The sequence below is a fragment of the Nyctibius grandis genome, chromosome 2 (assembly GCF_013368605.1).
Source record: "Nyctibius grandis isolate bNycGra1 chromosome 2, bNycGra1.pri, whole genome shotgun sequence".
Lineage (NCBI taxonomy): Eukaryota > Metazoa > Chordata > Aves > Nyctibiiformes > Nyctibiidae > Nyctibius > Nyctibius grandis.
In genome coordinates this window covers 95,444,200-95,456,265 of record NC_090659.1, presented here as the reverse complement: position 1 = coordinate 95,456,265, position 12,066 = coordinate 95,444,200, and the positions used below count along the sequence as shown (strand labels likewise).

At 38.5% G+C, this 12,066-nt stretch overlaps 1 protein-coding gene across 5 annotated transcripts in view; it reads right to left on the bottom strand.

The window, feature by feature from the left end:
• FNDC3A (fibronectin type III domain containing 3A) overlaps nucleotides 1–12,066 on the bottom strand; it is a 139,427-nt gene that overhangs the window by 4,309 nt on the left and 123,052 nt on the right. For all 5 annotated transcript variants that reach the window (XM_068419543.1, XM_068419558.1, XM_068419549.1 and 2 more), the window contains 8 exons: nucleotides 10,309–10,414; nucleotides 10,042–10,217; nucleotides 8,837–8,950; nucleotides 5,906–6,055; nucleotides 5,539–5,822; nucleotides 3,261–3,470; nucleotides 1,683–1,849; nucleotides 986–1,113 (listed from right to left, as the gene is read on the bottom strand). In XM_068419543.1, the coding sequence (XP_068275644.1) occupies nucleotides 986–1,113; nucleotides 1,683–1,849; nucleotides 3,261–3,470; nucleotides 5,539–5,822; nucleotides 5,906–6,055; nucleotides 8,837–8,950; nucleotides 10,042–10,217; nucleotides 10,309–10,414 (1,335 nt within the window). The remainder of the gene's footprint in view (nucleotides 1–985; nucleotides 1,114–1,682; nucleotides 1,850–3,260; nucleotides 3,471–5,538; nucleotides 5,823–5,905; nucleotides 6,056–8,836; nucleotides 8,951–10,041; nucleotides 10,218–10,308; nucleotides 10,415–12,066) is intronic.

Here is a 12,066-nt window from a genome sequence, read left to right as displayed (position 1 = left end):
TACAAAAAAGAATATTCACATGGCAAGGTAACAAACACCTTGGATTATGCCTCATCTTTTACTGAAAAATTTAACAAATGGACATAACAAACATAGCACTACACTGAAAGTTATGAATTATGAAAATATTAAGGCCTATAATCTACCAAAGCACAGGCAAAACATATTTAATATTGACCTATAATAAAACTATAATATACCAGAATTAATTGTGTTTCCTTGCTGGAAGGAAACCTGCTTGCTTAGTAGTGTGAGATAGAGTTTCCAAGCCTGATTTCAGGTCAATTATCAGGCAGTTTGTCGGAAAGCAAAATTAGCACTGCACATCTTCTTTTACATGCAGACTAATTTGTAGCTTGGCGTTTCGAACAGCATCTTTGAATAATCAAATCTGAAATTAAAACACACTCTCAACTGCTTGACCCTTGTAGTTACAGCATGCCCTACTACTGAAATGGTCCTATGGGAAAAAACTAATCACTGAATTATATAAAAAAAAAAGTTTCCCTACACCTGAATGTCTACATTGCATAAGTAGGGGGTCTTTCCTATCTGCAGTTCTCTGTACAGAAGTATGACAACATCAAAGCTTTTATAATATTGTTTACTGCCTTCAAACAGCTCTTAGGGCAAAGAGAACCCTTTGTTCTTTTTCTCCTAAGTCTCAATTCTGTACCAGGGGGTGGGGTGTTTTCTTTTTCGTCAGTTCTTCCCATTAGTGGACGATTTCCTCACCACTTGAAGTGTCAAGTTTTATTTAGCAAGCATCAGTGTAACCCAGAGAGGCTGCAACTTATTGCAGTATTTATATTACTTAAATATCTCTCTCTCTCTGACAATGGTTTTAGGAGATACTACCTTATATTATTTAGTAACCAAAAGTTAGCATGTGACTAGAAACATAGCGAACACAATAATCTTTAATCTGAACTAGTTATCACAAATACTAATTGAAGAAAAATACGATAACTTAAACACATTATACCTGTTTGAATTCCGAGTCTTTTCCCACCATGACCTGAAGACAGTAGACAACCGGATCACCCTTCATGGGCTGCAGAACCTCCCACGTGATTTCACAAGTGTGATCGTTTATTCTCTCTATCCTTGGTGCTGAAGGAAGAGAACAGACAGCTAGCTCTGCCTTCCCCATTGCTTAACATTATAATCTAACACCTTGTAAAATGCTGTATTCTATCTGTCTCAGAGAAACAAAAGATTCAGATTCAAATGTATTCTTCCTACAATGTTTTCTGGAATCACAACTAACAATTCATGTAGGTCTCCATTGCTAGTTTAGGTATCATCCAAGAGAAAGCAAGTAAAATCTGGTGACTGCAAGTGTGTATGCAAAAAAAAAAAAGCTGCTATGCTTAAAATTATTCTAAACGTGCTAGGAAGAATTTTCACCTCAATTTACTCTAACAGCCTGATCACTCTCTCCTGGGAAGTAAGGATTCTAAGTACAAACCTTCATATGTCAAAGAATGCATAAACCCCAAGTCGTTCCTTTTTGAAGCGAATATTTTAGGCTTTAGGCAATTACATGAAAGGAGCATCCCATTACTATCCCTGCCTGCACTTGGAGAAGAGCTTAGCATTCTAAACACCCCAAATCCAACACAATACCAAAACCAACGTGCCACCCCCCCTCCCCGAAATGAAAAAAGAAGCACCTTTACCTTTCAAGGCAGCTGGAACAGATTTGGGAGTAGTGAAAACATATTCTTGAGAAAGGGGACCTTCACCAGCTTCATTACATGCCTGAATACAAAATTTGTATGATGTTGACTCACTGAGTCTTTGTACTTTGTATGTATGACATGGTCCTCTGTATAAGGATACAAACCTGAAAATGGGAAGAGGAGCTTATTTTAAGCACAGAAAAGGAATTCTGAAGTAGCTACAGTACTGTCTACTGATCTATTCCCATCATTTCCCAGCATCTAATGAGAAGCCCAGAAATATTAATTTCAAAGTTAAACAGTGTTCTGGCATTACTATAAAACAATAAGCTCATTTTCCAGGACCAAGTTCTTATTTCTCATGTCTTTGAAATAAAATCTCTTTTACACAGAGTACTACAGACTGTCTCTTGGCAAAAATGATCACAAGCACTTTCAGAAACCCTTCTGTACTTGAAACAATGGGAAAGGATAGCTGTTCTCTCTCTCAATTATCTGCATACACTGCTCTTTTTTTGGCCATCTACTCTCCCGACATCTTTAGCTTTTCAAAATCAGTAACGAGATTCTAGCTTTTTGCTCATTTGCAACTCTCCCTTACTACACCTAAGAAGGGGTCATGGATCCAACTGCTCTTGTACATCACTGTCAGAGATGGGTGACTGATGAAGCTCACTCAGATCTGCACAGGAGGCCAGAGTCACACTTGTAGCACACACCAAGTCCCAGTCTGAGAGCTTTGCAGGCTGGCCACTCACCTTCATGTTATAATTCTTACATAGTCTGGTCTTGGCAGCTCTCATTTCATTTTCAATTTTGGTATCCCCAGGACACAGCACAAGTTTATCTCTTTCTGCAGGGGTTATCATCTACTTTGACTTTTTCTTTTCTTTTAAATTTAAAACAGATGGTACCTGCACATGACCTAGTCTTTGGTAACGGCAATGAATTTCTTTCCAGTTAAGAGTCTAATGTCTTTTCTTCCATACAGCAGAGCAATTTCACCCAGCAAATCTATTTTGTCTCACTGTCAAGCTAAAGCTACTCAGAGATTCCGACAAGGTACACAGTGTAGCAGTATTGTTCATTCTACCATTTAGGCAAGGGTACTTACTGTACCACCTCAGCTTACATTCCGATTTAACATGAGAGAAGGGATCCCTTAAATAATAATTTGCACTATATGAGTTTATTTTCTGCTAAGAATAATTGCATATAAAGACAACAGAGAGGAAAGAATTTGCCCATTCCAATATCAAGTATATAAAATTCACAAGACTGATTAGGCTTGACACTTTGACAAAATACTTAATCAAACGTGACAGAGAGAAAAGCATGCTGGCATGAAACATTTCACTGAACTCTTCGTATGGAACTGTAAATAAAAGCTATGAAGTTTTTCATCTTGTACTTTCCAGCACGGACCACTAAAGCCATTCTTGCCTTGCTAGATGAGACAACCTCCTACGTCTGTTGTAAATTCAGCAAAGCATACGGAATTTTGCCCTTTGCTGCCATCTCCCAAGCCTCAGACCACAGCGATACAGGGCAGACTGAAGCGATGCCAAAACCAACCTTCCATTCTTATCCTCCATTTGAAGGTGGTACTGAATGGAGTCAGTTAATGCTTTTGCAGTTCCCTCTCCCCACTTCAGCTTGAGAGTCTGAGAACTGTATGCAGCACATTCCAGGCGAGGTGGATCTGGGGGGAGAGGCTTTGTTTTCAGTTTTATGGTGTGGCTGAAAGGACCTGCTCCAAGACTGTTCAAGGCCTGAATTCGTACTCTAGTGAAAAAAAGAGAGAAAAAATTAAATGAAATTAGATTCTAAAATATAACTGGTAATTTCCACCATTCACATTCAAGAGAGAATAATGGTACAAATAGATGGTACTTTCTACAGTGAAGACTTTTATCAATATTATGCTTTGATAGACTCATGAATATGCAGGAGTGTCACTTTCCTTGCCACAGTTTAAGGAGGTGAATTGATTCAAAATAAAAATATGTTAGCATATTTACATCATTCACATTAGTGAAAAGATGCAAAAAATATGTTAGCATATTTACATCATTCACATTAGTGAAAAGATGCAAAAGCTCTATGAGCTACTTCAAGAGTGTTCCATCCTCCTGACCCCACAAGGCCTTGTACCAAAATCTTTGATAGCAATGTTGTGAGAGATGAGGGAAGGTAAAAAACCCCACCCCCAAAAGAGGTGAATCCATATCTTTGGCTATTATATCCGGTGAGTTCAAGGATGACTACAGGAAAGTTTTATGGGCTTTTTGGAACATATCCGATTCACGTGAAAATATAGTGACGGTGCCCAGCTACCTCTCTGGCTGTTTTCACTGGTAACACATCTGTGGGTGCCTGCAAACACAAACCATCTTGGGTCTGCTTGGAAAGGGAGAAGGGAAACTGGAAGTCAAAGGGTACGTGGCTGAGGGGTTTGTAGAACTCAAAATTCAGGGATAATTTTTTTTTTTTTGTATGCTCCATGGAAAACAATGCTAGCATTAGGTTTACAAGTCAGAATTCAAAGAAGTAGCCAGGAAATTTATTTCTAAAAATGAAAATGCAGAGAACAGAGAAATCTGAGGCTCTTTACGTATCTCACAGGTAGCCATAGAGAGCAAAGTGTGTCTAATTTCATTTTGCAGACTGACATTTGCTTGCCTAAAATAGCATCCAAGTAACTGGAAAAAAGTAATCACAATAATTAAATTCTGAAACAACCAACCACACAATTTCAAAATATTGAAACACAAATGTGTGTGCAGGCTTATGAATAAATATTTCTTCTTCACTACAATAATATTTAACATTATGGTAATTTACTATAGCACAGAACTAAGGTTAATATATGCAATTTTTATTTGCACAAAGACTTGACAGTGTATTCTATAAAAGCACTTTTGTGAGTAGAAGTACAGAATATCTCTGCAATAGACGCTTCTCTTTTTTCAGTTTGTCGACACAGACAGCAATGGCTCTTCAAACTGCCAGCATCATTGTCAAATACTTATAAGGCACACAGAAACACTGTAGTCTTACATACAGCATTAAAAAAGTAAAAAAAAACCTTTAAGGATTCAGAAAACTGCATAGCCAGATGATATCCTAACTATACTGAAATGAGTGTGGGCTTAAACTCTGACTTCAGTGGGACTGACATTCTCCTTTAAATTTTAACACTAAGGACATGTTTTTGTTACAGGAATGTACAGTGCCTTCAGGCAGAATGACTGAATTTCACATTTATATTTTTCAGTAACCCTTAGGCCAAACCTAAGAAATTATTTTAGTAACTAAAATTCTTCAAAAGAGATTTAAAACTGATTGATAGATTTTCAAACTGATATTCTTTGTGCTGACTGCCACCCAAATACTTGCTGTTTCTGCAGAAAAGGCACTGCAAGTTGTGATGAGCTGTCATTAGTTCTGACAACCCAGTCAATAAAGACTGGACATGGTCCCTCCTGGGACAGATTTTACCTTTTCAAACAGATTAGACGCCATCTATCTATGAAGCAACCAGTCCAAAAAGCAGTTATGAATCTGAATCTGTAATCTGAATTCAGTTAAACTGACATATTAACGAGACAGATACAACAGATGTACAGCAGTAAACACACTAAAATAAATTCTTCTTGAAAGAAAATAAAACCAGCACAATTCATCTACTTATGAAGGTCATCATTACAAAGCTTCCTTTTCCTCCATGGCTATGTACTAATACTTCTCTGAGAGTCATGTACAGAATTAAAAAATACAAGGAAACAAACAAATAAAGAATCTGCTCTTGTGGAAGAAACCGTAGGTTGTCAAGTAGCTATGCATGGCATACCTGTAGGTAGTATCTGGCTGTAAGCCATCTATAAAATAGCTCAGAACCTTTCCAACAGTTATTGGCTGCTTATCTCCAAAGTCTATGCTGTAGCCAAGGATTTCAGATCCATGGTCACAAGGCTTTTCCCAGCTTATAGCAAGGCATGTGGAAGAAGAATAGTGTGGACTTTCAACTTCATCTTCACTTAGTCCCCGTAGAGAAGTCACAACTGCAGGTACAGAGGCTGGAGTCATACATGCCACTACTTCACTGAAAGGGCCTGCACCTGCAACATTCACTGCCTGCAAATGCAAAGCAGACCATGTTTTTATGGCGGGATGATTCCCATTTCCAGATTTCACTAACGATAGTTTTACGTCTTTACCTGGACCCTGCAATAGTATATAGTGGCAGGCAAAAGCCCTTTCATTTCACAGTTGAGTCCAGGCCCACAATAGGAGATCTGCATGCATCCTTCCACGCCGCCCCACTCCAGTCGATACTCTGTGACATCAGCCCCATTACTCACTGGAACCTTTAAAATGGATATAAATAGTTAGAAGTTAAATTGACTGACTGAAAAAAAAAAAAAAAAAAATCGACTCGCCACATCTATACTGTTTTTTTTCACAGGAATGTTACCCTCCCATTTCTTTGCTGATTTTTAATTTAGTACAGTACAAATAAATCAGAATGCATTACTGGCCTTGGGTCACCTATACTTTAAAAACGCTATTTACTGTTGCAGAGACTATTCTACATTAAGTAATTGTAATTTCAGTTGCTTAAACAGAGAGATCATTTAGCATACAGCGTTTGTCTTAGGAGCCTGAACAGTCAATGGCAAGAGATGGTCCTCTTGAGAGGGTGATTTAGGGTACTAGACTGGGTCTACAGCGCAGCAATGACAAGATGCAAAAGCACACTGGTGCTACTGCCTTCATCTTATAGATGAAAGGACTCCTCCTTTGGAGTACATCATGGCTCCTGTGTATGGAAACTAGCTGTGAGCACAGTGGGAAGCAGAAAATTGTGCACTCTGTCTCTTCCCAAGACAAGAGTTGTGAAGCAACTGGGAGAGACACTTAAGCAGCAATGCAGACCTGGACTGAAACGCCTGCTCAAGTAGCCTGTTTTTCCTCACTACCTGCCCTAGGAAGCCAAACTTAGCTTCCCAATTTTGGGAGTTGAATGCTTTTAGTACTCCTTAGAAATAATTGAAGTACAGTTAAAATCACACGTAGCAGTGCCAGACTCAGATACAAGACTACGGAAATATATCAGCAGTCAATGAAGTAATAAAGAAAAAGCCAACCAAAAAGCCAACACCCCACCCCAAATCAACAAAAAATTTCTTAGATCATGAAGAAAATAGAGGAAAAACGCTGCTCTTGTTTTGGACTAAATATTCCAAGACAGCAATCACACGGAGGTGCAGATAATAATAAAAGCATGTTTTTTTCTTTCCCCTTCTTTTGAAAGAAAAGTATTCGCTACTTCCAGCATTAGGCTATGTGAAGGTAAGTGACTCAACACAAACAGCATTTCACAGGATAATATTTGATGCTCCTGAGCTGTGACTGATAGGGACTCCCTTTCCCTTCTCTAATTTACAATGATATGTGTTTGGTCAGAGAACTAACGCAGCTGTAGATGGCTGTGCAACTGTCAGTGAAGATGAAGTCATTGCTCAATGTCACCGCTGTTGCTGCTGTAGACCTAGTGGAGTTCATCTTAGCAGAAGTAGGTGAATCCAAGCCAAGAAGTTCAGGGATGACAACGAATTGGGAGGGAAGTGTCTGATATGGTGAAGGGTATGGCTACCAGAGGAATTTCAACAAGCAGGATCTGATACAAACCTCAGGAAGTTCAACTAAGACAAAGGCAAACATGAAGTCCTGAGCTTGGGATAGAACAGTACAGGCTGAGGAGCAACTTTACCAAAAAAGAACCTGTGTGTTCTGGTAAGCAAATTGAATGTGAGTCAGCAATGTGTGTCTGATGCAGGTGAACTCCATGCTAGCTGTATTAGCAAAAAGTGCAGCAAGAATGCTAAAAGGAGTAATGATTTCCCTCTACTCAGCGCTTGTGAGGCTGCATCTCCAGTACTGTGTTCCATCTTGAGCTCTCCAGCACAAGACAGACATTGACATAACGGCATAAGTCCAGTGGAGGGCCACCAAGCGGGGCCCACACAACAAAAGGGTTATTTGATATTAAGATGATAAGGCTAAAAGGAGATCTCACTGTTGCCTTAAATTACTTACTGAGAGGGTACAAAGAATATGGCGTCAAATTCTTCTTGGAAGTGGCACAGTGGCAAGGTAAGACTCATGACTTGCACTAAAGGGTATTTCAACGAGACATAAAAGAAAAAAAGACTCTACAGCATGAAAAAGTTTGCCTAGAGATAGCTTTACGAGGCTGCAGAATCTTCACCCTTGGAGTTAAGTAAAATTTGACTGGACAAGGCCCTGAGAAACTTGACCTAAATTTGAAGTTAGCTCTGCTCTCGACAGAAGGTTGAACTAAATGACATCTAGAGGTCCGCTCGTACCTTATTACTCTGTGATTCTATAAAGCAGACATCTAACATTGGTCAAATTAATCCTACCTGAACATTGTAAGATATTTCTTCAAAAGGCTTTGCCTTGTAGACAATTAAGGAGAGCTCCTCTGACATACCCAGTAGGAAGCATGAACTCTACCTTCCAGGTAAAATAGTTTAATCTTTTCTTTCTGTACAGTTCTGTAACTCAGATACTTCACTCCATCTCAAGCCACTAAAAAGCTATGTTTAAACAGTATTTCCTGACAGAATCTTACTTTTTACAACCTTAATTTTTATATATTGCCTCTTTTAATCAGATATCTAAATACTATGGGTTTATGGGAAGTCTGTGAGGCTTTTGCTACATGATTACTGATGCAATCATATAAAATTAAATCAGCTTATAAAAACAGCAAATGCACAATAATCTATTGCATTATGTGGATATATTCATTCTGAGGAAAGATAACTACATTAAAGAAAAATTTTAAGAAGAGCCTGCATCACTCAGAAATGCAGTGCAGCAGTTGTGGCAAAACTCTTAAACAAAAGAGCAAAGTAAAATCTCAGGTACCTGCAGGCTGCCAACGTACAGCTGTCATATAATAGTATGATGAATGACTCTAAGGTTTTACCTACCAAGTATTGGATAATCAGGTAAGTATGTTCAAAATTGTGATTAAAATACAGTCTTAAGCTTTTAAAGTTAAACTTAAAAATGTAGAAGACAATCATGTTAAGATAGGTGCAACATGGCATTCTTACCTCCCACGACACCTGAGCACATGCAGCAGATCTGCATGCCACTTGAGGGGGCTTGCACTGATCTGGTGGTCCAGGCGCTGTAGTTACTTCACATTTTTCTGAATAAGGTCCAAACTATTAAAAAGGGAGTTATACAACTAATTTGTAAAGATAAAATTAGTACTTTTTAGGTAACACTTTACCATAGTAGGGACATATAATAGCAGCCTGAAACTTTGTATTACTTGCTTATAAAATACATCTTTGTGGACTGTGGATTCAGGATTTATTTCAGTACCTGACTATTCTCCAGAATAGCTGTAAGACTCTTCTTCTCTATAGCAAATGCAACCAGAATAAATTTGACATTCCAAACTATCAGGCAAAACAGGAAAGTGCTATCCAAATCCTTATTTTGAAGTTACATGATGGCTGCACTGTAACATAACACAATTTGTAACTGCCTATTTATATCTATCTAAAAGAAACAAAGGATTCAAAAAATGCTTGAGCTATAAACTTTTTGCCATGGGCGGATAAAAAGTTAGGTCAATGCTTTAGAGCCTTACGCTGCAGATCTCTCCACAAACAGTGTCAACTGGTCATCATAGTTTTTATGAAGAGAACGTTATTGAACAAATGCAAGTAGCCCTGCCTCTCTGTCTTTGAATCAGGACTTTGGATACATAGTTAAATAAAGCTTGTTCTACAGCAACAACTGATTTAAACACATTTAATACTCCAAATAGATAAAATATTATTGTACCTCATAAAATATGTACTCAGAAGTTAAACTAAATATAAAAAAAAGTCAGGAAACGCTAATAATTATGTTCTAGAACACCAACAGCTGTAAAAATGAAGGTCAATCAATTTACAAAGCTGTATACAGAAAATAATTTTACTAGCTTACTTCACATGAGAATGTTCAAGTTACAACAATCGTTTGATAAATTACTTAGCACTTCCTAAACATTTCCCAATGCTATTATTCAGATATAAGACATAATTACCTATTTTTTCCTTCCCTTCACCTAAAACCCCCTTTATTATAAACTGATGTCTAACTGTCTGTTCCCACACAACAATAAGCTATATGAATCAAATGACTCTACATTAGGAAATCCTCATTTTAAAATTACTGTTAAATGCTTCTTTTGAAAGAGAAGATCCTTATCAGTGATTGCAGTCTCTGGAACTAATTTCATTTCAGACTGCGTCCTTACCCCAGCCTTGTTAGCTGCTCGCAGTCTGAAGTTGTACATTCTCCCTGGAAGAAGGCTGCCTACTGTGCATTCAACATCAGAGCCTTGGTAAACCTCTCTGTGTTCATCTGTTTCTGTTTGAATCATTTCCAGACCATAACAGGTAATGGGTGAACCACCGTCTACCTGAGGAGGTCCTAAAAATAAGAAAGAAAGAAAGAAAAGTTTATTTAATTTTAACACATACACATGTGGATCCCTAGTCACTAATAGTTGTAACACAATTACCCCAGCGCAGCTGAATTTCTCTTGCTCTTGGTCTACCCTGTAGCCTTGGAGGCTGGCATGGACCAGGAACCACTGCTGGTGTCTGCACCAGTAAAGAATCAGATGCCTGCAAAGGAAAGAGAGATTAATGAAGTCATCTAGGCCAAAACAAGCACTACCAATTATGCTACAAGTAAAGCAAAATACTTGAGTCAGAAACAGGATCTTCCATTTTTTGAACTACATCCTCAAATACATGAAGATGCTTAAGTGATGTGGTTTGTGTTTCTTGAAATACCTATATAAAACATGCTACAGTAATCACATATGCAAAATTAAGTTTTGCTTTTGTGTTTTGGTACACATGCAAGGGGTAGAATTAAAAACAGTTGTTAAGTATCAGTATAAACCTAGTATAGATGCTTGAAATATGACTTGTTCAATGTATACTCTTTCTCTTTTCCATCAAACTGCAGTTTTTCTAAAATCTTACTCTAAGGGTTGTATACTTTCTGTGCAAGAACCTCTCAGAAAGCAAGAGTGGGCAGAAATGTCAATCAGAAGAGATTAAAAAAACCTGAGATTTCAACTTTTTTTTTTCAACTAAATATTGCTTAGCAATACTTAATATGCAACAAACTTCCACCTCTGATTTCAAGTTTGTGCAAAAATACACAGCATAACAACACGCAGCAGATGGCATTGACTATTCTGGATGCAGACAGAAATGAGTCACAGACAATGTGGCGTTATTAGCTTCAGTGTGATACAGAACAAATACAAAGTTGGTAAGCCTTTTAATTTACAGGAGAAATGCATCCTAGAGTCTCACATCACAACTGCTTTCTACATATGTTCCAGAAAGAGTAGATTGGAAGCGCTGCTGCTTTTCAGTTCCTTTGAAATGTATTGTTGCACTGAACAACAGATGCTACTTAAAAAGCAGAAATGTTTCTCAGGAGGCATATGTCCATGACAAGCTATAGAAAAGTTTCATTACATCTTTCTTTACTATTCTTCTGTCGATTTCTGACACCTTCAGAAATCATCAGGACTTTCTGAAAGTTATCTTCTCTTTGGTACTCAAATAATGTTTATTCTAAACTAATGGGTTTGGGCTGTGGGGAAGGAGCTTGGCAGAGCAAAAGCCTCCAAAGACATACACGCACTTGTGGTTAGGTGACTGGGAATTCTACATGTCTACTGCCTTCCCCTTCCCCTGTACAACAGCAAGCTGAGTTACGGCAAGAGGGAAAGCACTGCAGATGAGCCAGTGATGGAGTCCAGATTTATTCCTCAGACAAGGTGGCTGTGGGCAAGGCTATCTTTGCAGGAGCCTTCTATGTGAAGGAAGAACATACGAATTTAATATAGTAAAGGGGGGCTGGGGAAGAAACAGCAAACACTGAGAATGCAAGGCTTAAAGATTGTCAGGAGATCAGCTTGACAGTGAAGCCCCACTGGAAGTCTGTAGGGAGCCAGGACTGGCTTTGTTACACTTGCTACTGGGAAGAAGGGAGAAGAATACAGCATGACATTTTAGCACTGGAGGCTGAACTACACCACAAACTTGACAGTCCAAGTGTGTGTGTATGTAGTATGTATATATGAAGGAGCATAGTACAGCACACCGAGTTGTTTGGGAATATTGAAAAGCAGGGCAATTTAAACATTTTGATTGTGGTTGAGACAGCATGGGAAGAGATTACGGAGCAGAACCCTGTAAAGCCTGAGGAAACACTTTGGCCTCCCCCGCCTGCTGGGCTGAGGTGGCTGCTC